Genomic DNA, 25,892 nt, shown 5'->3' with positions numbered 1-25,892 from the left:
AGCTTCAGACCTCTGATTAAATATTAACAACTTAGCACAGACCACAAGCAAGCTCCACAGCTATTTATTGCTCCAAAGGCAGCTGCAGCAAGAAACACAGAACAAAACAAACAAAAACCAGCCAGGAACGAGCCGTGTCATCCACATCAACAAGTTCCCCTTGTGTGCTTGAGTCAGCTCAGAGCCAGGGGGCATTTCAAGCACGTTTCACTGGGCTCAGAGCTTGGGGACCTGGTGCTGCTGGAGCTCCCCCAGCTTCCCTTTCTGGAGTGCTCCTCACTTTGGATCTCACTGCGAAACCCCTGTGATGCCTGAAGAGATGGGTGAGGGTGAACTGGTGACTGCCTGGATTTATCAGCCTTTCATCCCCATTTCCAAGCCCAGTTTGGGGCTGGCAGAGGCCTGGCAGTGACATTTAGGGACAGAGATGAGATGGGGGCGTGCAGGAGGCACTGAGCCCTCCAGGGTCAGTGTTTGTCCCTGTGAAGTCACAGCCAGGGCCAGGTGTGGGACACTGTGGGAATGCAGAGCTTCCCTCTGGCTGCCCTGGGACCCTGGCAGGGGTCAGGAACCCCCCTGGACAGAGCCCCCAGAGACACTGTCTGTGATCTCTGCCCATGGAAAAGAGTTTTCAATCTTACAGGATCAATTACCAGCTCTGAGTGTTTGATATCAGTAATAATTAAGTGTGGCACGGGTGCAAAAGTAAAATTTTAGGGTTCTAGATGAGGGGTCCAAAGGGGACAAGCTGGAGGAAATTGGGTGTGCCTTGTCCTTTTTCTCCTTCTTCATGCCCTCCATGTCTCACTGTGGTGTTGGCATTTTTCTGTTGGCTCAGGCTGGGGACACACTGTCCAACGCAGGTGACAGATATTGGCACGTTCTTGTAAATGCAGCCCAGGGAGTTTCTGGTATTGAATGTTTGTCACATCCCACTGAGGGCAGAGCCCCACACGCTGCCCTGCAGGACAGAGCTGGGCAGGGCAGCAGAACATGTGAGAGATAAACAGAATAAACAACCTGGAAACAGCACAGACCAATTCTGGCTTCTGCTTTGGCAGGGGGCTGACAGACAGAGACTTTCTACAATCTCAGAATCATCAATACCTCAGATTGTGACAGGACACCACTGGAACCAAAGTCAAAACCCCCTTTGTGCCCCCCACACATCCACCAAGGCTTTTCCCCAGTGTCGCTCCATCCCCTGGAGCCACAGCACAAGAAAGTTCCTTCCCCTCTGCACTCCTGCTCATTCCTGGAGATCACAAAGCAGCCGTGCCTGTGTTTGGGCGCTGAGCCAGCCTGGGATCCCCCTCCCCACCTGATTTCCCAGGCACAGGCTCAGGTTTCTGAGGCTCAGGATCAAATAACCCATCACTCAGGGCAAGATATTATCCCCTATTACCAATTCCACGCAAACAGCTCTGCTCTTCCCAGGATTAAAAGCCAATTTAAGAGCCTTGCTTTTCAAGGGGAGAGGAAGATGAGAGGAGGGGTTTTTGTTGGTGTCTGGCTGGTAGGAAATATCCCCCATAAGGGCTATCGATGAGTTCTTTTCAGATCACATTGATTTTGCTCAGAACCATTTGGGACTCGTGTCTCCAGAGGAAAAAGAGAAACACAAAGAGGACAACAACAAAATCCCCACAAGCCGTGTCCTAAAAAGGAAAAAGAAAGAACTTTTATTTGCAGGAGGATCAATGGTGTTTGCTGAAGTCAGCAATTGGTGTTTTGGGTTTCAAAGCTTTCTCAGGGCGAGGGAGCCTTACTCTCAAGGTGAAGAGCAAGCTCATAAATCTGGGAGAAGCTTCAAGCCCAGAATCTGCTGATTCCCCACTGCAGGGAGGGCAGAGCCAACAGGAAAAGGGCATTTGCTCTGCAAACAGGGAGCAGGATGAGCGCTTGTAAATCGCTGCTCACAAGGGGACAGGTGACATTCAGCCCTGCTGCACTCAGATCTGGGATAAAGGGGAGCACAAAGGTGACTTTAAGCCAGCTCTGCACTCAGCAGGGCCGTGTGAGCACCTGCTTCCTCATCCCAGCTCCCAGCACAAGCCTCAGGTCTGATGCTGGGAAAACAAAGTCTTCAGCTCCTGACCCTGGCCCCAAAGCCTAAAATCATGAAAGGGGTTGGAAGAGAACTTAAAGATCAGCTTCCCACTCCCCTGCCATGGACAGGGACATTTTCCAGGTTGCTCCAAGCCCTATCCAAGCTGAAATGCCTCCCATTGCCTCCTGCCCTGAGAGCAGATGTGCCCAGGGCAGGGGAAAAGCCAGAGAGGGACAAATCTGCAGCTGGGACTGCAGCCAGCCCAGCCAGACTCCACCACAAAATGCACAGGGAGAACTCACCCCATCGATCCCCCTTCCCCGGGCTGAGGAGGAACAAACAACAAACCTCATCATCAAACCCCCAGCCTGCCTCTGCAGCAAGTGTCCTCCCCAAAAGGAGCCCTGGGTTTAGGATCACAGGATCCTTAGGGTTGGAAAAGCCCTTCAAGACCATCGAGGGCAATCTTTGCCCAAACTCCCCCAGCACTAAACCACAGAGTTTCCCCCAGGCTGCTCCTGCTGCCCCCCAGCCCCAGTGCCTCCAGTTTGGAGCCAGCTCTGGTGCTGGGGCTGTGTGTTTGGCACTCCCACCCGCCTCAGCAGGCAGGTAGGTGACCCCTCAAGGTCCCCTGCAAGCCTGAATCATCTTCTGTTCCCATCAGGATGCTAAACTAGCACAAAAACATGTCTGTCTTTCTGTCAATCTGTCACTTCACGTTCGCTTCACTTTCGTCTGTCAAACGTTAGCCCAGATCTCACTGTCAACAAGCAGATATTTATTTGTTGTTTCCTCTTTTGTTTGCTTTTCTTTCCAGGCCATTTCCACTTGAGATACACCCAGGCAGGCAGAGCCATACGCACACAAATAGCAGGGCACCATTTTCACTCCATTCCAGGCTTTTTTTACTGGAAAGACTGGGAGTAACTCGCTCTGACAAATGACTTTTTGCATTAAAACCGAGCTGCCAGGCTCCTCCTGGCCACACGCCTGGGCAAGGTGAGGGGATCTGGGCTGGGCAGAGATGATCTTGAAGGTCCTTCCAACCCAAACCAGTCTGGGATTCCATGGGAATGTCTCCAGGGCCCTCCTGTCAGAGCATCCTCACTGCTTGTGGCTGTGCCAGCGGGGCAGGAGAGCTCCCAGACCTCACCTGGAGAGATCCAGACCTCACCTGCACATCCCCAGACCTCGCCTGGAGAGATCCAGACCTCGCCTGGAGAGATCCAGACCTCACCTGCACAGTCCCAACTCACACCTGGAGAGATCCAGACCTCACCTGGAGAGATCCAGACCTCACCTGCACATCCCCAGACCTCACCTGGAGAGATCCAGACCTCACCTGCACATCCCCAGACCTCACCTGGAGAGATCCAGACCTCACCTGCACATCCCCAGACCTCACCTGGAGATATCCAGACCTCACCTGCACATCCCCAGACCTTGCCTGGAGAGATCCAGACCTCACGTGCACAGTCCCAACTCACACCTGGAGAGATCCAGACCTCACCTGGAGATATCCAGACCTCACCTGTACAGTTCTAACCCTCACCTGTACATCCCCAACCCTCACCTGGAGAGATCCAGACCTCACCACCTCACCTGGGGACAGCACAGCCCTAATGGAGGGTCACAGGGAGGAGCCAGAAGGGTCCCCTCCCTCTCCCCTTCATTTCCGCCCAGGATCCATAAAAATAAGGAATATTTTTCCTGCCTGGATTCCTTTTCCCGGCCCATCTGAAGCCACCCCGTCGCCATGGCAACGGGCCGAAGGAACAGATGGGCCTGGCAGGCAAATCCCCCTTCCAGGAGAACGCTCAGGCCCACAGGGGACAGGGAGCTCAGCACCCCTGGCAGCCCTGGCCAGACCTTGGTGGCACCTCGGGGTGGCTTTGCTGGACTGAGGGACAGGGATTCTCCCCTCCCAAGGGGCCTGAAGCGTCTGAGATCCACCTGGCTGTGGGAAAATCCACATTTTCTCAGACATCTGGAGCATCTCCCTGGCCTCCTCCAGCAAGCCTAGCCCCTAAACCAGGGATGGGCACAGGGGACAGAGTTCCTGTCCCTGAGGGAGCGGGCACAGGGCTCAGCTGGCCCAGCCTCTTCCAGATGGATTCATCCGACCAGACCTGGGTGGGTGAAGATAAAACTCAGCCACTAATCTCCCTGTGGATTAACCATCCACCTGGGGCCGTGGTGTGGGGCTTTGGAGCAGGCAAACAACAGCTGAGCCCTCCTGGAGACCCCAGAGCTCCTCTGGAATATCTGGGAGGAGCAGCCAGGCCTGTCCTGGGCACCCAGAGAGAAGAGGATGTTCTTCCACCTCATTTTCCACCTCATCTTTCACCTCATCCCTCACCTCATCCCCCACCTCATCCTCAATCTCATCCCCCACCTCATCTTTCACCTCATCCCCCACCTCATCCTTCACCTCCTCTTTCCTCACCCTGCTTGCAGAGCTGCAAACCTGATTCATCTTGTTGTGCTCAGCCCCAGAACTTTCTTTTTTTTGGGGGGGGGCAAACAGCAAGTGTGAAGCTACACTTCTCAAAGCCTCCAAAGCTGTCTGGGCCTGCACAGGTGAAGGACTCTGTGTGGGGAAACATGGGCTGAAGGCATCCAGAAACTGCTGCAAGAAAAGGAAAAATAAAAAAGAAATGGCTGTTCTTTAGGAGCTTTAGCACAGGCTGCTCAAGCCTGTTTTCTCCTGAAAAACCCAAAGCAACACTCGCTCTGGAGCCACTTTTGGAGCTGTTACCACCATCATCCCAACCTCTCTCTGGAGGCAGTTTTGGAGCTGTTGCCACCATGATCCCAACCTCAATTTGGAGCCACTTTTGGAGCTGTTATCACCATCCCAACCTTGCTGTGGAGCCAGTTTTGGAGCTGTTACCACAATCATCCCAACCTTGATTTAGAGCCAATTTTGGAGCAGTTACCACTATCATCCCAACCTTGATTTAGAGTCACTTTTGGAGCTGCTACCATCACCATCCCAACCTCAATCTGGAGCCACTTTTGGAGCTGTTATCACCATCATCCCAACCTCTCTCTGGAGCCAGTTTTGGATCTATTACCACCATCATCCCAACCTCAATCTGGAGCCAGTTTTGGAGCAGTTACCACTATCATCCCAACCTTGATTTAGAGCAAATTTTGGAGCAGTTACCACCACCATCCCAACCTCTCTCTGGAGCCACTTTTGGAACTGTTACCACCATCATCCCAACCTCTCTCTGGAGCCAGTTTTGGAGCTGTTATCACCATCATCCCAACCTTACTGTGCATCCAGTTTTGGAGCTGTTACCACAATCATCTCAACCTTGATTTAGAGCCAATTTTGGAGCAGTTACTACCATCATCCCAACCTTGATTTAGAGTCACTTTTGGAGCTGCTAACATCACCATCCCAACTTCAATCTGGAGTCACTTTTGGAGCTGTTACCACCACCACCATCCCAAACTCTCTCTGGAGCCACTTTTGGAGCAGTTACCACCATCCCAACCTCCCTGGCTGACACAAACCCCTGTGGGTGGTGGGGGAGCTCTGCAGGAATCCATCCCCATTCCACAGGGTCACACATGGGCTTTCCTTGCCCATGGAGCCCTGGCAGACTCTGGGGTTGGGAAGCAGCGTTCCTGAGGGTCCAGAGGGGCTGAGGAGGGGCAGCAGGGTGGGAGAGGATGGCGCTGGGAGGCTGAACCCCTCCAGCCTTCCCTTCCCTGCCCTTCCCTGCCGGGCTGCTCCCTCCCCGCGGCCCTGGCACGCTCCCAGGGGTGCTGGGTGCTGGCCTGGGGGCCCAGCCCGGCCCAACCGGCTCCAGCCCACACCCGTGGGAAGCTCAGGAGCCCGTCCTGCCTCTCAGGCGTGGCCCTTGGCCCGCGGGCTCCCGCTCGGCTGCCAGCCTGGGAAAGGAGAGAGGGAAGGGCAGCAAAGCCTCCCGGGGTGCGTGGCAGCACCAGCGCCCCTTTTTGGGGCTTCTTCTCCTTCCCAAGGGGGTTCCCTGATATTTATTTTTCTGCTGGTGCCTGGAACGCTTGCAAAGTTCTGATAATCCCTCATGTCCTTTATGGCTTTATCCAAATTTCAGTGTAATTTGTGTGTCCAAAGCTGCAGTATCAGGGGAAGACCCTCCTCTTAAATCCATGCAGAAATTTGTTGGCTTCCTGGTACCATCAGCCTCTGTTACTGCTCCTTGTCTCTGCACAGCCCAGCCTGCCCCACGAGCCCACCTCTTCCCTTCCCTCTGCTCCCTTTCCCGGATCAAAGCTCCCCTCCCTGTATTGCAAACATTATTCAGCCCTGAGATAAGAAGCTCTCCAGCAGCACTTTATTAATCCCACAGGAGGCAGAAAGAAGCAGAGTGAAAGGGTTTAGCGTGGCCAGGACAGACTAATGTTCCACAAAACACCTTTGCAGAAGAGAGCCACGTCTTTTTCCCAGAAAGTCTCCTGGGAAGCTTGGGTAATAATTAACAATTATCGAACTTTAAGCCCTCCATCTCTCTGTGTGTCCTGACCAGGGTTTTGTAATAACTCCCCCAGTCTGGAACACTCCCAGCCCGGGGTGCTGGGGTGCACTGGGGCTGCAGGGTGAGGAGGAGGAGGATGCAGACAGACTCCGTGGGCAGGCAGGAGGCAGCTGCTGACTCTGCTGCTTCCCTGCTTCTCCAGCGAGCTTGGAAGTGAACCTCCCTTCCTTCCTCCAGCGAATCCTGCAGCTCCTTTGGCCACAGAATGAAGTGGCTCTTTGTGGCTCTTCCCAGGGAAGTTTCTCCCAGCCTTGGAATGCCAAAGACTCTTGCATATGGCTGAAATCATCATCACCCAGGAGAGAGACTGAGAGCTTTTCTAGCACAGAGACACTTGTTTAAACCCATCTGCTGTCTGAGGCAGCCACACTCGGTGCCATGTGAGGCTCACACTGGGTGGCTCAGCGGGTTTGGGTTCCATCCCTACCTGGGGGAAGGACCGCGGAGTTTTGGAAGCGCTTTTTCATTCAGCAAAGGGTGTTTCTGTTGTCTGCAGCCTGCCACGGGGCAACTCAAGTGCCAGGAATCCTGCTCACAGCCCTGTGGGGAGCTTCTGGGAAAAGCAAAACTGGCTGCAGGTGCCTGGAGACTCCCACTGCTGTGTGGAGTCATGGTAGGACACCACGAATGTCACCCTCTGCCATGGCAGGACACCATGAGTGTCATTTACTGCCATGGCAGGACACCACGAATGTCACCCTCTGCCATGGCAGGACACCATGAGTGTCACCTTCTGCCATGGCAGGACACCACGAATGTCACCCTCTGCCATGGCAGGACACCACGACTGTCACCTTCTGCCATGGCAGGACACCATGAATGTCACCTCCTGCCATGGCAGGACACCATGACTGTCACCTTATGCCATGGCAGGACACCACGAGTGTCACCTTCTGCCATGGCAGGACACCACAAATGTCACCCTCTGCCATGGCAGGACACCACGAGTGTCATCTACTGCCAGTGCAGGACACCATAAGTGTCACCTCCTGCCATGGGAGGACACTTTCCTGCCTCAGCACCCACGGCAGACCCAAGGACAGGAACACCTGGCAGTCACTCCCGGTGCACTGCCCAGCAAGCAGCCAGGCTGTGGGTGGGAAGGAGCAGGGAATTGCTGAGATGTCCAGCCCATACCTCTCAGCCTCCTGCACCCCTCTCCTGGAAACCAGAGATGACCCAAACACAAAACCAGCAGAGCAAGAAATCCAGAGAGCTTTGGATTCAAACAGGCAGGGGAGCCAGCGGGCCACGTCCACCCAATTCCATGATGTCAGCCCCACATCCCACGCCCAGAGCAGCCAGAAACGGAGCCCAGTGTTTGCACTGACAGAATATTTGTACATGGATCCATGCAAAAGCATTTCCTGCCTTCCAAACTCCCTGGGCGAGGAGCCGCCTGCTTCTGGCTGCTGTGAAAAAATGACCAAATAAAGGGGAGTCACCTTTCCCTGTGCTCTGCAAATGTCTCCTGCCTGGATCGGGGGGATCAGGTGTGCAAGGCACCCTGCAGACACGGAGCAGTGTGAGCAGAGCACAGAGGGACAGCTCCCAGCAGCTGCTGACAGGGAAAGGCACACAGAGGTGAAGTGAGCCGGCCAAGGATATTCCAGGGAGCTCGTGGCAAAGCCAGGAAACGCTGCCAGCCCTTCTGAGCTCAGCCTGCCTTTGCCATCACCTCCAGGCCATTCTTTCCCTGTGAGTAAAAGCTGATTCACGCCTGGTAGGAGTCGGTGTGAGGCAGCAGATATTCCCTTTTCCAGCGAGGTACCGTAAGGTACTCCACGGGCACGGCAGCATTTGAAATGTCAAGAATACAAAAGAATGTATGTACTTAAGGAGAGTGATTTGAGCCTTTTATTTCCAAAGTGAGTTCAGAGGCAGTGAAAGGTCTCAGATCAATACCTGCAAAACTGCAAATTGGAGTCCTCCCCTTTGGCACACAGAGGGCACAGCCGAGACAGCATCTGCACAAGCAGCCTGCCCACAGCCCTGCCAGCCTGCCTCAGCTCTGACCTTCAGGAATTCCTTCAAGTGGGAGAGGGAGCCCCCCATTCCCTGGCAGCCCAGGGCTTTTGTGCCCCGGGTGCTGATTTATTTCACTTGGGTACATTCTGTCCAGGGAAGGACCAGAGTCTTGCTGAACTCACTCCACGTGCACACCGAGGAGAAGCCTGCTTCATCCTGCAGGTACAGACAAACCCCAAGGGGGGTTTGCAGCACAGATTTTGAGGTAAATCCAGAAGAGAGCTGAAGTACCAGGCTGGCTGTGGCATTTTGGAGGGTGAAATGCAGTCACCTGCTCAAGTGCCCTATTACAAACAGGCTTTTCTTCCCTTCCCTGCCCCATGGTTGTCCCTGTGCTCAGCCCCAGGGACCCCTGGAATGGTTTTCCCATCCAAAACTGGGATCAATACAGCTGCCAGGCTCTGTCCATGCCACCCCTGCTAATTGGAATTACAACAGGCAGGCTGCAGCTTTCACTCCATCTCTCTGTCTCTTGTCATAATGTAATCAAAATCTCTCTCTCTCTTTATCACCGAGCGTGACAGGAGCAGAGGCAGCCACGAGACTACAGATTCCTTCAGATCTCACTGGGGCTGGGAAAAGAGCCCCTCACTGCCAAAACTCCAGCTTTTGGACGAGCAGGATAATGGCCTGATCCCCCCAAGGGAGGAAGGATGGGGATGAGGGCAGGGGGTGCAGCCCCAGGTTGGTTGTGGAGGTGGCAGAGCCCATGGAGGAGCCTCCCTCCTCTTCCTCGCTGCCTCCTGCCATCCCAGGCTCCTGCACAGGTTCCCAGTGTTTGCCAGAGCCAGAAGTGGGCAGGGATCAGAGGCAGGCTGGCAGGGGCACAGGGCACTAGGCAGGACTCAGAGCAGAAGCTCTGTGCTCACCCAGCAGCTCTGTGCTCACCCAGGGGCTCTGTGCTCACCCAGGGGCTCTGTGCTCACCCAGCAGCTCTGTGCTCACCCAGGGGCTCTGTGCTCACCCAGGGGCTCTGTGCTCACCCAGGGGCTCTGTGCTCACCCAGGGGCTCTGTGCTCACCCAGCAGCTCTGTGCTGACCCAGGGGCTCTGTGCTCACCCAGGGGCTCTGTGCTCACCCAGGGGCTCTGTGCTCACCCAGGGGCTCTGTGCTCACCCAGGGGCTCTGTGATCACCCAGCAGCTCTGTGCTCACCCAGGGGCTCTGTGCTCACCCAGCAGCTCTGTGATCACCCAGCAGCTCTGTGCTCACCCAGGGGCTCTGTGCTCACCCAGCAGCTCTGTGCTCACCCAGCAGCTCTGTGCTCACCCAGGGGCTCTGTGCTCACCCAGGGGCTCTGTGCTCACCCAGCAGCTCTGTGCTCACCCAGCGGCTCTGTGCTCACCCAGCAGCTCTGTGCTCACCCAGGGGCTCTGTGCTCACCCAGGGGCTCTGTGCTCACCCAGCAGCTCTGTGCTCACCCAGCAGCTCTGTGCTCACCCAGCGGCTCTGTGCTCACCCAGCAGCTCTGTGCTCACCCAGGGGCTCTGTGATCACCCAGGGGCTCTGTGATCACCCAGGAGCTCTGTGCTCACCCAGGGGCTCTGTGCTCACCCAGGGGCTCTGTGCTCACCCAGCAGCTCTGTGCTCACCCAGGGGCTCTGTGCTCACCCAGCAGCTCTGTGCTCACCCAGGGGCACTGTGCACATCTTGCTCCCCCCAGCTCTGAGGGCTTGGCCAATTTACAGCCCCGGGGTGATCCATCCTGAGCAAATGGTGCAGCATCCCTGATTTGTGGGCCATTATCAAAGAGCAGTAATGCAGGGCTGAATTACCCAGAGGAGGGAGGGATCAGCGGCCTGGACGCAGCCAGCTCCCCTGAGAGTGGCCATAAACAAAACTTAAATAATTAGAGTGCTCGGGTGGAGATGCAGCCTCTAAGTATTCTTAGCTTTGTGCAAATATAGGAAATAAATTCTTGGAAGGTGCCAGGCTGGATGGGGCAGAGGGAGGCTCATTTTCCAGATCACTTGAGAGCAGCCGTTATAAATCTCAGTGAAAGATGCACCTCCCCAGGCTGGTGATATTTTTAAACTCCAAGAGAGACAGAGGATGGGGGGGGGAGAGAAAAAACACATTTTAGTATTTACACCACAGGCGAAATGGGTATTTAAAAATCAGGGTACATTTTCCAAAGTCTGTTCCTGCCACGCCAACAAATAAAGAATTTTCTTTCTATAGTGTGCTAGCTGGCAATATTAGCCCCAGAGAATTCACTGCTACCACCATCATTCTGTTGTGAGCTGAGAAATCAAAATCCCAGAAGGACTGGGGGAGTCAGGGGATAAAGGTTCTTTCACTGGCAAATTGCTACTCCAGCTCCAAAGTGAATCAGCAGCAAATGCAAATCCTTGCAACTCTGAGGGGTGACTCCTGCCCTGTCCCTCCTGCTTGGTGGCTGGGATGATGTCCAGGGGAGTGTCCCAGCCCTGGTGAGACCCCTGAGCTCTGGAGCTGGGGATCCATGGATCAACAGGGGCAGCATCAGGATCGCCAGGGCAGTTTTCCTCCCTGACCCTTCGTCGTGCTCAGTGCTGGAGTGGGCACACGTGAGCTGGGTTTTGGGTGGGCATCCAGGGAATCCTGTCAAGAGTAACTGATCACAGGTTGAATGAGGCTGCAGGTGACAGGATGTGAGAGTTTCCAGCCTGGCTCTCCTGGAGAACCCCAGATAAGAGCTGCCATGGCATTGCCTTTCCCTGCAACCACTGCAGCCTTCCTTTCCCTCAGTCCTGCTCCTCATTCCCTCCTCGGGCACAAAGAACATCCCCCCTTTTACCAGCTCTGCTCAAGCCTTTCTCCCTCCCCAGGACTGCTCCCATCCTCCAAAATGATCCCATCAGCTCCCATCAAAGGGATACACCAGCACACCCATCAGGCATCCCAGCATCCAGCAAATCCCCAGAGAAGCCTCCTGGAAAGATCAGAGCACTGCAATCACTCCCTGGGAGAGGAGATCCCCACAAGGCCTCCCCCACTTCCCCTGGCTTCTCACTGAATCTCAGCTCGAGGTAAATTTGGCAAAGCTCAGCCCCATCCCTGGGAAAAGTCTGCATAAAAGTCACACACAGAGAGCTCCTGGCCTCTCAGACAGCACCCAGGTTTTGGGGGGCTGAACTGGAGTAAAGAGATCCACGCCTGCCCTTTCCCCTCAGCACCTTGCACACGAAAATAAAGTCACCATTCCCAAGTAAAATACCCAGCACTCCACCGAGCCCAGCAGAGCCAAGAGGGGTCCTGTATCCAATGGAAACTGGCAGCTGATGTGAGTTACAGCATGGCAGGGATGCTGCTACGCAGCACATCCCTGATCCTCAGCATCCAGAAACGGGCACAGCCCCGGCTCTGCCCCGTGCCAGAGATGTCCCTTCCTCCAGCACGGCCCCCAGACACTCTGCTGGTGCAGCTGAGCAGGGAAAGGCCCAGAGAGGCCCAGGAATGAGCAGCTTGTGCAGTGCTGCACCACCAAATCTGCTGCTGTTCCAGCCCTTACAACAACACTGCCTTGGCTAAGTGAGGAGACAGGCAAGAAAAAGGAAATACAACCCCTCCAGAACGGAGATTTTCTTCTTGTGTGTTCCTAAACTGATCTGGATTATCCATCCTTTACATTTCCTCTAGTTTTGGCACTCCCACATTAGGAAGGCCATCAGCACTGGTGGGAACAAGACTCTGGGCTTGCCTCCAAGGGGTCTCTGCTGATTGTGTAGCCCAAGAAAAGTCAGGGTAAAGCCCCTTGGATGCCTCTTCCTAAGAAAAATGTAGCCAGAGCTTGGTGCAGGTAATTCTCCAGTGCAAAGTGTCCTCCTGGCTGCAGGCTTTGGAGGGTTATTTCTAGGAGAGGTTTCAAGGCAAGGGGAACCTCCACCAGGGCCATGGGTTTGGGTGAGGGCTGAGTTATGACTCCACAGGACTGATAACTCGGAGCTGCTCACTCAGAACTGATAACTGGCACCAGGCTCACGCTGGGCTGCTCAAGGGCAGGGCAGGGCTCATCCCTCCCTTGCTGCTCCCTCCTGCCCTGAGTGCCACAGCAAAACCACCCCGTGCCAAGCTGCTGTGCACAGAAACCAGGGGCAGAGAGTGACAGAAACTCTGAGCTCTCTCCTCCCCTGCTTCTCCTATTAAACTCTCCCCTGGGTCTGTGACTTCTGCCCATCAGGGATCATTTGTAACCCTTGGCTCTGCCAGGGCACTCAGCACAAGAACCTCTAATTACAGCCCTCTGCTCTTGAGTCACACCAGCCTCTGGTACCCATCAGCATCAGACCCTGAGCCCACAGCCAGAACTCTGCCCCCAAACTGTGCCCTTGGGCTGGGAAAATGCTCAGTGGAAAGCTGCTCCAGCAGCATTTCCCTTGGTCTGGAGGGTGTCCTGCCAGGGAATAAGAAATGAAATTCCCCTTGGTCCAGAGTGTGACCTGCCAGGGAATAATAAATGAAATTCCCCTTGGTCCAGAGGGTGGTGTCCTGCCAGGGAATAAGAAATGCAACCTGGTTTTGCCACATGCGAGAACCTCAGAGCAGACAGCAGACACTGTTAGGACAATTCTTAGGTGAAATCCCTGCACCCACATGGCACACAGCAGCCTCACTGCCTGGAGCCACACACGGAGCACAAGGATGTTTCTGCTCTCAGGTGGCCACGCAGCACTCCAGCCCAGCCCCTGGTCCCTCACAGACAGCCCTCCGTGCTGGAATGGCTCTGGGAAGGCTGGAAAGGCTCCCAGGACCCTCTGCCACTCCTGGCCGTGCCTCCTGATGCCCCTCTGAGGGAGGGATGGATCTTCCACAAGAGAAGCAAACCAGCCTGAAAACCAGCCTGATTGCAGGTGGGGAGAGAACTGCAGGGAAGAGAGGTGGAGGCTGAGTCCTCTTGCCTGAGCAGGCTTGGGAGAGCCTGCTGTCTGTCAGCCAGGTGGTCCATCTGGTGCCTGCCTCTGCTCCCAGGCAGGGATGTGATTTGCAGGTCCTGGACCACATCTGGAGCATCCCTGCATGGTTGGGAGCAGATGGAAGCACTTTTGCTGTTTCCTGCAGCTAGAAAGGCAAATAGGCTGGGATGGAGGACAGCAAAGCCCTTCACTGTGCTTTAATTCCCAGGGAGGAGGATCACACTGATCCTGGGCTCTTCTCCCTGCACACCTGGAGGCTGAAGTGCTGTCCACCAGTCCCCAGCTGGTCTGGCTGGGGGCCAGGGAGGGCAGCAGAGCGAGGCACAGAGAGGAGACTTGGGTGGACAGTGCTGAGAAACGCTCCCATCTTGCATCACACCCAGCATTGTCAAGGCAGGATTATAAACCTCCTGCAGGGACTGCTTTGTGGTGGGGGAATGGAGAAGAGATGGTTCATCAGGTTGGGGCAGTTCCTCCCACCCATCCCCAGCACCCCACAGAGCTGCTGACATGGCAGGAGACCTCTGGCCAGCCCTGTGTGCCTCCCTGAGCTGGGGACAGCGAGGGACAGGAGCTGTCCCCCCTTCCCACGGCCAGGAGCTGCTCTTGGGGTGCCCTGGGACTGCAGCAGAGCTCTGGTGCTGCCAGGCTGTGGGAAGGGCTGCAGTCAGTGCCCAGACAGGGCAAACACTCGGTGGGCAGCAGGAGTTGGGCTCCACACATTGCCCCAAGGAGGCTGGGACACAGCACAGGGCACAAAAAGTGACACATGCTGCAAAGAACAGCAGATTTCACTTCCCATTTCTCCCTGTGACACAGAAGGGACATTAAACCCAGCGAGGAGACAGCGGGGAAATTCTCTCTCTCCCACTTCAGCTTTTGAGCAATTTTCTTCTGCTTCACAGCCCAGGGGTTCCCCTTGAAAACCCCGGGTGTGTGCTGGGATGTGCCAAAATCCAGCCTGGACCAATCCTGCCCTGGGAGAAGCCAGGCAAAGCGTGCATCTGGGAGAAATGTCCAGCGTCATGAGACCTCTGATTGCTCAGTTACACAAACCTTCACCTGAAACGCCGCTGTGGGTTCAGGGCTGGGAAATCTCCCTAATTAACACAAAGAGGTGTCTCCAATGCAAATTGGGTCCCTGCTCCAGTGGCTGGCGGCACCAGCTCACCCTTCAGCAGAGCTGCCCTGATTTAATCTGACGTTATTTGAAAGAGCAGCATCTCCGGGGGGCTGGAGACTGGAGTACCTTTCTTTGTCCCTCCCTCATTTGTTTCTGCTTTTTTGCACTGATAAGCCTGTGAAAGGGACTGAGCAAGAGCCACCAGCACCTCGGGCAAGGATGTTGCAAGATTCAAACCCTTTCTGGGCAGCCCCGAGGACTGTGGCCATCCTCCTGAGCACTGGCCAGCTCACCCCTGCCGCTCTCACACAGAGCCCAGCTCCAGCTCTTCCCAAAATTGTTGGCTTGGAGCAAACCAGCCTGGTGGAAAGTGTCCCTGCCCAAGGCAGGGGATTGGAGGGAGATGAACTTTAAGGTGCCTTTCAATCCAAATCATTGTGGATTCTGTGATTTTTCCTGCAGTGCTTGCCCCATCCCTGTCTGCTGGCAGTGCTGTGTAGCTCCCCGGGGCGCTGGAGGTGGGAAGAGGCCACTTGCTGCTGTCCCCCCAGGCTGTCCCCAGCCTGAGTGGCACTAGCAGAGGGCACGAGGTGCCAGTGGCAGCCAGGCCTGGGAAGCAGGTCATGGACAACCGGCTCTTCTGGTTCCTTCCATGATTCAGCCGAGGTGTGAGCCCTGCTCAAAGGAGCCCTGTGGTGCCTCCCTTTGAGCTTGGCTTTTGTGGCTGCTCCAGCTGCGGGGGTGATGCCAGGAGAGATGTGCCAGGCTCTGCCAGCACCTCCTCGGCCACCAGCTCACCCCAAGCACTGGATGTGGTGCTGGAGGTGCCCCTGGAATCTCCCTGCGGATGGGACGGGGCTGCAGCTCCTGCCTGATGGCTGCTGCTGGTTCAGGGAGCAAACAGCATCTCTGCCATGGGGCAGGCACCCCCTGCTCGTGGGCTGAGCTGCCTCTGCCCCAGCCTGGCGCCTCGCCCACGCTGACACACGCAGCAGCTCCTCCGTTCACGCCGGGCTAAAACCCGACCGGTCGGTTTAAGTGAAGTTTAAAGAGAGAAAAATCAGTCAAAGACACGCTTTTCTTCCTGAAATAGCCTGATGCTGCTGTTTGTGAGTTTTGGGAGGAGGCAGGTGGCGGGGGAAGCAAAAAATAACAAGCAAGAACTCAAGCCAAAGGCTGAAGGAGACTCTGGCAACTTTTTTTTTTGCATTTTGGAAGCGACTTTGGGATATTAAAGCAGCTCTAGAAAGTACAAGATGGAGCAGATCCTGCAGTGACACGCTTTGGCTCTTCCCAGCGCTCCACAGCGCTGTTGCACCTCCCCAAAATGAACCCTCCCTCCAGCTGCAGCCAAGTTTGACCTCAGCCCTGCAGGTCAGCACGGCTCACTCAATGCTCCTTTCAAGCGCCGTGATGGGAAAAGCCCGTGTCAAAGCAGCCCCAGCCACCTCTGCTGCTCTCCCCTGTGGAGCATCTCAAAGCACTTTGCCAAGTGTTCCCAGGCCCCTCCTGGAGCCCAGCAATAGCAGAGAGGAATTTGTCTGCAGCACAGGCCCAGATGTGCAGGGGCAGGACCAGCACAGATGATGCCTCTGCTCTGTGTGGCTGCATCTCAAGCTGCAGGAGCTCCACGGTGGGGATAAACAGATTGTTAAGGCTTGCGAAGCATAAATTTAACTGCAAATGTTCATAACCTCTGCAGATCAGCTGCCTGGGATATCTCCTCCCCTTTCCCCACGGCTTTCTGCAACCCCTGTTGATATCAATATTTGAATGGAGCGTGAGTTGATACCTGGTTCCAAATGGATGGGCATGGAAGGCTGCAGGAGCCACGAATTGAATCCGTTCTGGACGATTGAACTGCTCGCATTAAAGATAATTTGTAAAGCAGATTTTTATACGAGACTCCTTACAGCTTTTACAGGAGCGGAACTTTTATTCCCTTATCAGAGCAAAGAAAAAAAGCTAACATCTTCTGAAGGGGGAGGTGGGTGGGAACAGAATGAAATGGCATTGATCAGCTGGACATGAAAGGTTTCCCAGGGAGCAGGCACTGCTCTGATTCTTCTCAACTGTTGGGTATGAAACCACATTTTCCAACAAGTCCACAGCTTGTAGTAGAGGATCCTGAGTTTCCTCTCGTTGTTAAGCGAGCTGGTCTGTATTCAAAGCTTCAATACAGCTTTATATATGTTTATATATATGATTTTGGCACAATGCATGGTGAACTCGAGGAACTACGTGCCTCAGGAAGGCATCCAGACTTGGGGTCTGGTAAAGACTCTGCTCTGTGCAGCGCTGTGCTGGTCCTTCCCTGCAGCTCTGGGTCCATCCACAGCACCCAAACGAACGATAGAAACGGATGAATGAATATTTAATATCCAGGATCAGACACTCCTGCAGCTGTGGTGCACCCACCACTAAACTGGTCGGGCCGAGAGTCTCGCCCACGCAGGCTGCAGGGCAGTGGTGCTCAGGGCCAGGGTTTGGGGAGGATTTTCCTCCTGGAACACTGCGGAGCTGGCTGTACCCCGGCCTTGGCAAGGCACCACGAGATGCACCACTGGCTCATCCTGGCAGAGCTGCCAGCGGGACAGTGCAAGACAAACTGCCACGCTACTGCAGTGGCAGGAGACGAGCCCGCCTGACTGCTGGCAGCACAGCCCCGAGAACGGCCAAAAAGAGGAGAAATGCAGGGGAAAAAGTCTCTCTTGGCAGGACAAGGTGAGATGCCAGGCTGTGTCAGGGTCACTGCGTGTCTCCTTGGTGAAAGCAGTTCCCAGGGGAGCACAAAGTCCTTGTGGTTTAGCCAGCACAGTCCCCACAGCCTTGCTGCCCCTGCAGTGCCCCTGCCCGGGCTGTGGGGAGGGGTTCCTGCCGGCTGGGAGGATGAGGAGGGAAGGTTGGGTGAAGAACGGCATGGAAAGTTCTGAGACTCCTTGTGAGGAGCCGGAGCTCAGCCAGGCACCTGCCTGCAAGCACAGAGGAGTGCAGAGAGCCCGAGGCTGTCCCTTCCTCACCTATTTTTGCAATGCACAGCAGATCCCTTTGTCCTGGGAATAGCGAGGTGCACCCAGCCCTGCTTTCTCATCGCCCTGTTAACCTCTTCCCTCTCACAGCCTCCCTGGTTTCTGGATCACCACCTCCTCCCATTCCATCTCCGTCCTCATCCATTTCACCCAGCCCATCCAGTCGCTGTGATCTGTTGATCTCCCGTGCCCTGGTGTTATCACATCCCCGTTTTTTGCCGGGACCGGGCAACTCTGGGCCCTGGCATTTGCTCTGGTGGCCCAGACCTCGCTCGCTGCGGCCACATGGCAGCGTCCCAGCCCAGCCAGCCTCCTCCGGGACGCTGCCCCAGCGCCAATATCGGAGGAGAGGACGCAATTCCACCCTGCCTTCCCCGCCACTTCTCTCCAGCTGCAATCCCAGCGCTGCTGCAGGCACAGGCTGGATCCGCTGCCGTGCCCGCTGCCAGCGCTCCAGCCCCAAGCTACCAGCAGCCGAGCCCCAAAAAGGCAAAACACCGGCTCTGTTTGCATCTCTCAGCTCATTCACAAGCTGTAAACGCAGACTGCCGATCCCCTTTCCATGGCTCCGACTCCCGGAAAGCCCTCCAGGATGGCATTAACCCGTTCTGCACTGGAGCAGAATAAATGAATCCCCGCAGGGCACTCGCCAAAGTGGGTCACTCGCCCGCTTCCCAGCGCTGTGCTGAGCCCGGGGCAAGTCCTAGCCCAGGGAAGGGACACACGGACTGCTCTGCCACCGCCCGGGTGGCTCCAGCCAGCTCGGGAGCAGTCGAACGCGCATCTTTGCCCATCTCCTCCGTTCCAGAGATGGATCAGAACCCAAGCGATGGATCGGAACCAAAGCGATGAACGAGATGCCATCAGGCAGCCAAGCTCAAAGGCAGCGAAAGGAAGCGCTGGAAGCTGGGAGCGGTCCAGCCCCTCCGCAAAAGAGCCCGTGGGAAGTGCGTGCGGAGGGGAGCGGGGATTTTGGGGATGCTGGAGAGCCGAAACCCTCCATCCCTCCTCCCGAAACATCTGCGCTCCGTGCCCAGCCTCGTGGCTGCCTTTCCGGGGAAGCCTGGCTGCTGCGCCTCGCTAGACGCTGCTCGATCCAAAAAGCAAACAAACGGCCTCGGCTCGCAGGGCTCCGGAGCCCGCTGCCTGCAGCTGCTTCCAAAACAAACGAGCGTGTTGTTCCGAGCCGAGCCGGCGCTGAAACCGGCCCCGGCTCTCTCCCAGCCTCGCACAGATGCTCCCACACCTGCTCCAGACCCGGGCGCGCACCCCAAAACGCCGATCCCACCCTTCCCCGCCGCTCCGCAGCACTCCCCGCACCCCCTTTCCCCCGCGGGCACCCCGCAAAGCCCCGCCGGGGCTGCCGCCAGCCCCGCAGCGCCCCGGCGGAGCCCAGCGCCCTCCGGGGACCGGCTCACCTGGTAGGAGCGCGGCTGCCAGGATGCAAACTCCGATAGTCCACCACGATGCACGGCAACTTGTCTGCAGCCGTGAAGCCATGAGAGTTCCTTAAGAGCGATGGGCAGGGGTCGGTCTGGCAGCGCCGCGGGGCCCCCCCCCACCCTCCCAGCCCCCGGTGATGCTCAAGTCTGCTTGAAAAAAATATATATTCAAAAAAAATAAAAATAAAAATAAGATCGTGGCTGGGTGAGGACAAAGAGGCGGCGGGAGGGCGGGAGGGCTCCGGGGGGAGCTCCGCACATCCGCGGGGCCCCTCTGGGCGGGCGCGGGGCGCTCCGGCCGCGGGGCAGCGCGGGCGCTTCCTTCCGCAGAGCCCGGGCGAGTGACGAGGGAAAGGAGGGGTGGAAAAATGCGATTTAAAAAAAAAAAAAAAAAAAAAAAAAAGAGAGTGTTTAAAAAAAAAAAAAATAAATCACCCAAAAGAAACCCCAGACAAAAAAGAACGAGGGGAGGCAAAACAAATAAAGAGCAGCGAGGCAGAGCCCTCCGCGGGCTGCGGCCGTGCCGTGGCTCCGGCGGCGGGGCTCGGCAGCCCCCGCCCGCTGCCCGCCCTGCGCTGGGGCCCCGGCGGCGCTCAGGCGGTGCCGGTGCGGGGCCGGGCGCGGCGCTCCATGGCCGGGCGGGGGGCGCGGGGCCGGCCGCGGGGCGGGGGTGCCCGGGTGCGGTGCCCGGGTGCGGTGCCCGGTGCGGGGCTCGGCGGCCGCGCTCGCACTCACGCACACACTGGCGGGCGGGGCCTGCCCCGTGATGTCAGCGCTCGGCGGAGGGAGGGAGCAGCGTTAACCCTTCGCCCGGCGGCTCCCGGGGATGCGCGGCGAGGGCGGGACAGGTGGCCGGGCTCGCCGCCCGCCCCTCCGGATGTTGGCAGCTGGCGGCAGCTGGGCTTTGTTCCGCCGTGGCCGGCCGCGCCGCGCAGCCCGGGGCGCCTCGCCGTGGCTTGGCGGAGGTGCTCCTGCCTCGCCGCACGGCGCTCGTGGACTTGAGGCTGTCCCCGAATTCCCTTCGGACGCCGGAGCGCCCGGGCCGCGGTTCTGGCAGTGCCCGACACCCACCTCCCGGGCCGAGCGCATTTTTCACCCTGCACGATGCGAGGGAAATACGTGGAGGCTAAGCCGGCAATCCGAAACGCTTGGGATGCGGATACCACCGGGTTTTCCTGGGGGCTGCTGAAAGAAGGAGCTCGTTGTGGCCACCCTCTGCGCGCTGAGGGGATGCAGAACTGGCACAGGAGCTGATGCGCGGGAGGAGGGGGCAGCGGTTTCGCCGAGCTTTGTAGCAGCCTTTATTATGTGGACACAGACGCAGCCTTTGTGGATCTCTCGCTAAGGAGGTGTTTAGCCTGCTAATGCCGGCTCCTGAGCTGCCCCGGCCTCTGCGAGGATGCTGAACCCCAAACAAAGATGTGAACAACAATGACAACAACCAACAACAAAGTCATGTTGATTTCAAGCTCCATTAGAAGGACACAGGAACAAATCAATGCCTGGCAGGCAGAAAAGGATGGAATCAGTGGGGAAGGATACCACACATAGTGGGAAAGGGAAAGGCGGGGGGCAGCCAGCAGCTATAAAAAGATACCCCTAAGGACCCCTTCAGCAGTCTCCTCCTCCTTTTAATTCCTTTAGAAGTTAATTCCTGTTCGAGGCAAGGATGGGCAGCTCTGTAACAAAGCGGATTAGGCAGATACAAGGTTTGTTCCGAAATAACAAAAGTTATTACGTAGTAATGAGGTTTAGTTAATAGATTCACAGACTGTAAGGCCGCTGGGATTCCTTTGGACATCCTGCCTGGGAAGCTGAGGCTGCTGGATTGATGATTTCTGCCTCCTGCCTCTTCTCTAAAGCTGCATCTTAGGGGTGCAACCCCCCACCCTTGTGGACAGGCAGGCGATGGGGGGTTCCCAGCATCCTTGTTGGTTGGTTTTCCTGCCCGTGGAGTGTTTATCTGTCTAATTTCAGTTTTAATCCATAAAATCTCATTATTTCCTTTCCCAACTCCATTAAAGAGATACCTCCTATGAGACATTGTTCCCCTGGGCAGCTCTCTCTGAGTTACCATGGAGTTCCCCACATTAACAATGTTCCAGCTTACATTATTCCCAGTGTTACATTCTCCTTTCTCTTTCCCTTTCTTATTCTGTTGTCACTGCACCTGAACTGACATCCCTGAGATCTGTGGGGCAGCCACACCTCAACGCTCCTCCTTTAAGCTTCCCACATTTCAGGTAGGGTTTCAACCCAGGGGAAAATTCACATTTCCCTTCAAGAATCTGGGGAGATTTGATAGAGCCTTGGTGCCTTGGCCTCCCAAATCACAGACCTCAACCATGTGAGACAAAAATGTAAATCCATTTAGCAGCAGCAGCAGCAGCAGCAGCAGCAGTGGACCATTAGACCTGGTGCATGAGGCCTGACTTACTGAGCCAGAATGTATTATTTTCATGATCCTGCACAAAGCAAAACCCATCACATTTGGCACAGTTCTGGCTGTTAACTTCTAAGATTTATTACACAGTGCCATGGGGGCCCCTGTTCCGCAGCATTTTGTGAGTCCAAAATTTCCGTGAAGCCCGAGGGAACTTGTGCATGAGCAGGAGAGGCAGGAGCAGAATGCTTTGGTTTGACAATTTTTTGTTATTTCTAGGGGAGGAAGATCATAATATGTAACATATTTAATTGCATCATACTTTATATTGTTTTTATTTTGGGGACGTCTCTGTGTGCATGGCCTCTGAGGGGCTGGGGGAGTTGCCTCCTGCTTTGCTCGATCAGCTGGTTTAAGCCCATTTTTTACTTCCTTATTCTACCCCTCACAAAAGTGGGCTCCTAAAACTGATCCCAGCCAGAGATGTGGAAAAGGAGCCCTGGCTGTGGTGCCTGCAATAAGACAGGGAATTTCAAGGTTCCTACTGCAGGAACACAGGAACCATTGTGAGACTCAGAAATCCCTTCCAGAAATCTCTAAATGTGTTCCACTAGAAACAAAGAGAGAAAAAAACCAACCCACCTGGTGCCTCAGATAGAACTGGGCTGTGAGGAATCCCACCTTCTCCAAGGACAATTATTTCTAAAACTGCAATATTTACCCTCTCTTGGGTTTTAGGGGTGGTAAAAGTCTCAGTTTAGGTGGCAAATAGCCACCAAAACAGGGATCCACAGCCTTTCCTGTGCACCCCTGTGAAATCTGGTTTAGGCACAGACCCTGGATGTGGTGTAGGAGCTTGGCCCACACTTAGAGAAGTTGTCACGCCAATATTGCTCTTGAAAATCGCCATTAGAGCATGAAACAACATTTGGCCCGGGGGGAAAAAAAAAAAAAAAAGAAAAAATTAAAAAAAAAAAACAACAGGCTTGCAGTGTTTTGTCCTCCCAGCACTTTGGCTGTTCCACCGGCACCGGGGTTTTCTGCTGATGCTGCCGTGTGAGGTAACGTCTCCTCAGCAACCTCCTGGAATGAGACCTCCCCAAACCCTTCCCACTGGAAAACGTGGCCTGTGGGCCGCAGGCAGGGGTTGGGGTGGGGTTGGATGGGGTTCGGATGGGGTTGGATGGGGTTAGGATGGGGCTGGCACTGGCACGACTCCTTTGGATGAGGGGTTGGTGAGAGTTCTGCACTGGCACAGCTCCTCTGGATGGGATCTTCCCTGGCGAGCTGATGCACATCCTTCCCCAGGGTGGAACGGTTCCTGGAGTCAGACTTGTCCAAATCTTTCTGAAGCAGCTCCTGGCTGCTGTGGAACGAGCACAGACCCAGGGCTGGGCTGATGGATGGCCCTCAGGGGAGCCAGGAATTCCCCCAGTGCCTTCCCAAGCAGTGGCCTCTTCCCTGCCACTTGAAAGGCTCGGTGGGAACGGACACCTTCTCCGAGATTTTTACAGTTCTGACTACCAGAAAGTCTTGGAAGGAGGGGAGGAGGAGGGGGGAAGGGGTTGCTCTTGAAAGCATTCCTCGGTGGGGTTTTTCAGCTGCTTTTGTTTGCTGCAGAGCCCACAGCAGAGAGCTGTCACTCCGGGCTGGGAGCGCGTTTGACACTCCTGTCTCCGCCTCGTACCTGGTGTGTATTTGCTGCAGTGCTGATTACATTAACTCCCGTGTTTATAAACATTTGGAATCAGTGCAGAAGGCTGCGCTCGGTGGAATTTTAAAGCCGGCATCAGTTTTATTTTTGCTTTTTCATCTGTAAACACACATAATGCGTCTGTGGCACAGCCAGCAATGGGAGACCAGAGGTGCAGAGGGCTTCCCGAGCTGATTCCGTGCTTGGCTTCGCTTCTGAGCTCTCCTGATGCAGCCTCCTGCATGAACCCACATCTATACACCACACATGCCCTGCACAGGCAGCTCACACTCCCTCAGACCTCCGTGCACCATCCTATTTTAAAAGGCAATTCAGCACTGATAGTCCTTGCTGCCCTGCTGTTCTCTGGATAGGGCCAGCGGTTAGAGGAGGAATTAAGTCTGAACTGGGGAGAAAATTGCCTCCCAGTTAATAGGAGCTGATGCGTGCTTCGAGCAGGCTGCAAACAGCAATGGGGTTTTTTTTCCTGAGCCCCTCTGCTGAAGGGTTTGTAAGAGCCTTTCGGTGCTGTCTCAGTGCCTTAACCGTGGCAATCCCCACAGCACCCCCTTGTGAGGCAGGAATTAAACCGTAATCCTCATTATACACGGAGAAAACAAACCCGGGGAGATTAGCAATCCCAGCCTTGCAGGAAGCAGGATGAGTTCTGCTACGGATTTTCACTGGAAAGCAGCTGGAATTGCAAGGCTGGTGGGCTTGGGGGATGACCCACAGGCTGGAAATCCCTACAAGGGCTGGAGCGAGTGGCTTTCAATGCAGGGGAGCAATTTGGGCTGGAATTTGGGGTGTTGCACGGGTAAGAGTGATGCATGGTAAGAGCGATGCCTGCTCAGAGCACCGGCCCGAGGTTTGGCCAGCGGTGCCTTGTGTGGGCTCTGTGTCAGCCTGTTCCCATCAGCAGAGAATAATTCCTTCATCAAAGCCATGGAATGCCTCCGAGAAGGAGCTGCTGAGTTCCCAGAAGGAGCTGATGTGGAAGAAGGGATTGAAAGGTGCCTCTTACATGCACACAAAGCTCTGGGGAGGGTGTGTGCGTGTCCACGAGGGCCAGAGGCAGGCAGGAGATGAGGCACAGCATCCACAGGGAGCCCGTGGCACGGGGAAAGGGAAAGCAGAGGAGCAGCAGAGAATGAAAGCAGCAGGAACACTTCAAAGGGCATTGCTGATGAGGTCGGGCAAGGGGAATTCTCTCTCAGCTCCAAGATCTGAACCCAGGCACGGACACAGCTCGTTCACTTCTCCAAATAAACCCCACCAACCCTGGGGGTGAGACTCTGGAATTAAATGAGAAACTTCAGGAGTGGCTCTAGGAGCAGCTGGATTAATACAAATTTTAGGGTTTCTCCCTCTCTTCTTGTTGTTGGGTTTTTTTGGTTGGTTTTGTTGTCACTAATCCAAACAGCCAGCAGTTACTGTATGAGAAAATAGCATTTATTATTGAACAGCTCTGAGCCCTGCTGTTCCCAGGGCCTTGGCAGTGCCCATGCAAGGAAGGCAGGACACAGAGTCCCAAACCAAGTGTGGGAGCAGCCTCCTGACGAGGGGTGTTAGGAGCTGCTGTGCAGCCATCCATGAGGGAGAGGATTTCTCCTGCCCTGGAAATTCACTGACACGCTCTGCTTCGGATTTGAATCGGGATCAGGGCTTGCTGCAAATTTACAAGTGGAAATAAGCCTTTTGCTTTGAGTGGTTGGACAAATAGGCTTCTCTTCCTGCATAAGCTCTTCTGGGGCCTGATCTCTGGGTGGCAGGGAGGCTTTGTGGGCCTGTCTCATTTGCAGGCTCTCATGGCAGTGGCACCAGAGGGTGAATTTGATGCTGTGGCAGCAGAGCTGCTGTGGTCGGGGAGCTGTGCTCCTGCAGCCATCCCAAATGTGAGGGGCACGTTGCCATCAGCAGGGCAGAGCCACTGCCACCCTCTGGAACCTTGGAGCTGGACCAGATCCATGCCAAGGTGTAACTCTGAAGCAGCTCCAATGCATTGAGTTCAGCAAATCCATGCCAGACGTGGGAATTTTTGGTCTAATCCTGGAGTGATTTGGGCAAAATCACTGCTGTGAACACAGAGCAGCCCCAGTGGCAGGGAAAGGACTGCCCCACTCAGCCCTTGCCGTTGTTTCTGAGGCACATCCAGCAAAGATTATCTTTTATCTTCCTTTCTTTCAGCCATGGCATTAATTTCTGGCTGTCCCAAAAAAAACCAAGACCGTCTGCCCCCATCCACCAGGCCAGGTGGGAATCAGCACATCCCAGAAATGCTGATTTATTATCCCTGAGGCTGTCGGCTTTAATACTTGATAAACAGAGATCTGAATGCCAAAGGCTGAGTTTACCTTGTCTGCATCCCTGGATCTCCTGTGGAGGTTTCCCGTGCACGTTCCTCCCCCAGCCCAGGAAGGGAAGGGGTTTTACTGTGAACAATGCAGTGTGAGCCCAGAGTAATCCTCCTCCCAGCCTGTTTTGTGAATGCCAACTGGGCCTGGCTGGTGTCTATTCAGAGGGGTTTTGCTGCAGGCTGAGGAGTTAGCAATGGGAATTTGGAGGGACTCCAGGGGGAATGCTTCTGTCAGCCTGGAGTGACTGCACAGGAGGCAGTGGCATGGGTTGACTGCTCTGTCCCAGGGGACAAACCTCTCCTCACGGGCCACTTCCCTCCTCCTGCCTCATTGCTCTCCATCCAGGAGTTTCTGCTTTCTT

General features: G+C 55.4%; 1 protein-coding gene across 5 annotated transcripts in view; it reads right to left on the bottom strand.

The window, feature by feature from the left end:
• The window catches only part of NECTIN1 (nectin cell adhesion molecule 1), a 98,290-nt gene extending 78,815 nt beyond the window's left edge, over positions 1 to 19,475 (bottom strand). For all 5 annotated transcript variants that reach the window (XM_085560223.1, XM_085560224.1, XM_085560225.1 and 2 more), the window contains exon 1: positions 19,075 to 19,475. In XM_085560223.1, coding sequence (XP_085416349.1) covers positions 19,075 to 19,156 — 82 coding nt within the window. In that variant the 5' untranslated portion in view covers positions 19,157 to 19,475. The remainder of the gene's footprint in view (positions 1 to 19,074) is intronic.
• Positions 19,476 to 25,892: the final 6,417 nt, after the last annotated feature.

Source organism: Lonchura striata, chromosome 24 (assembly GCF_050655825.1).
Source record: "Lonchura striata isolate lonStrDom1 chromosome 24, ASM5065582v1, whole genome shotgun sequence".
NCBI classification, from domain to species: domain Eukaryota; kingdom Metazoa; phylum Chordata; class Aves; order Passeriformes; family Estrildidae; genus Lonchura; species Lonchura striata.
Note: the sequence above shows the minus strand (reverse complement) of the source record. Positions and strands in the feature narration are given on the sequence as shown.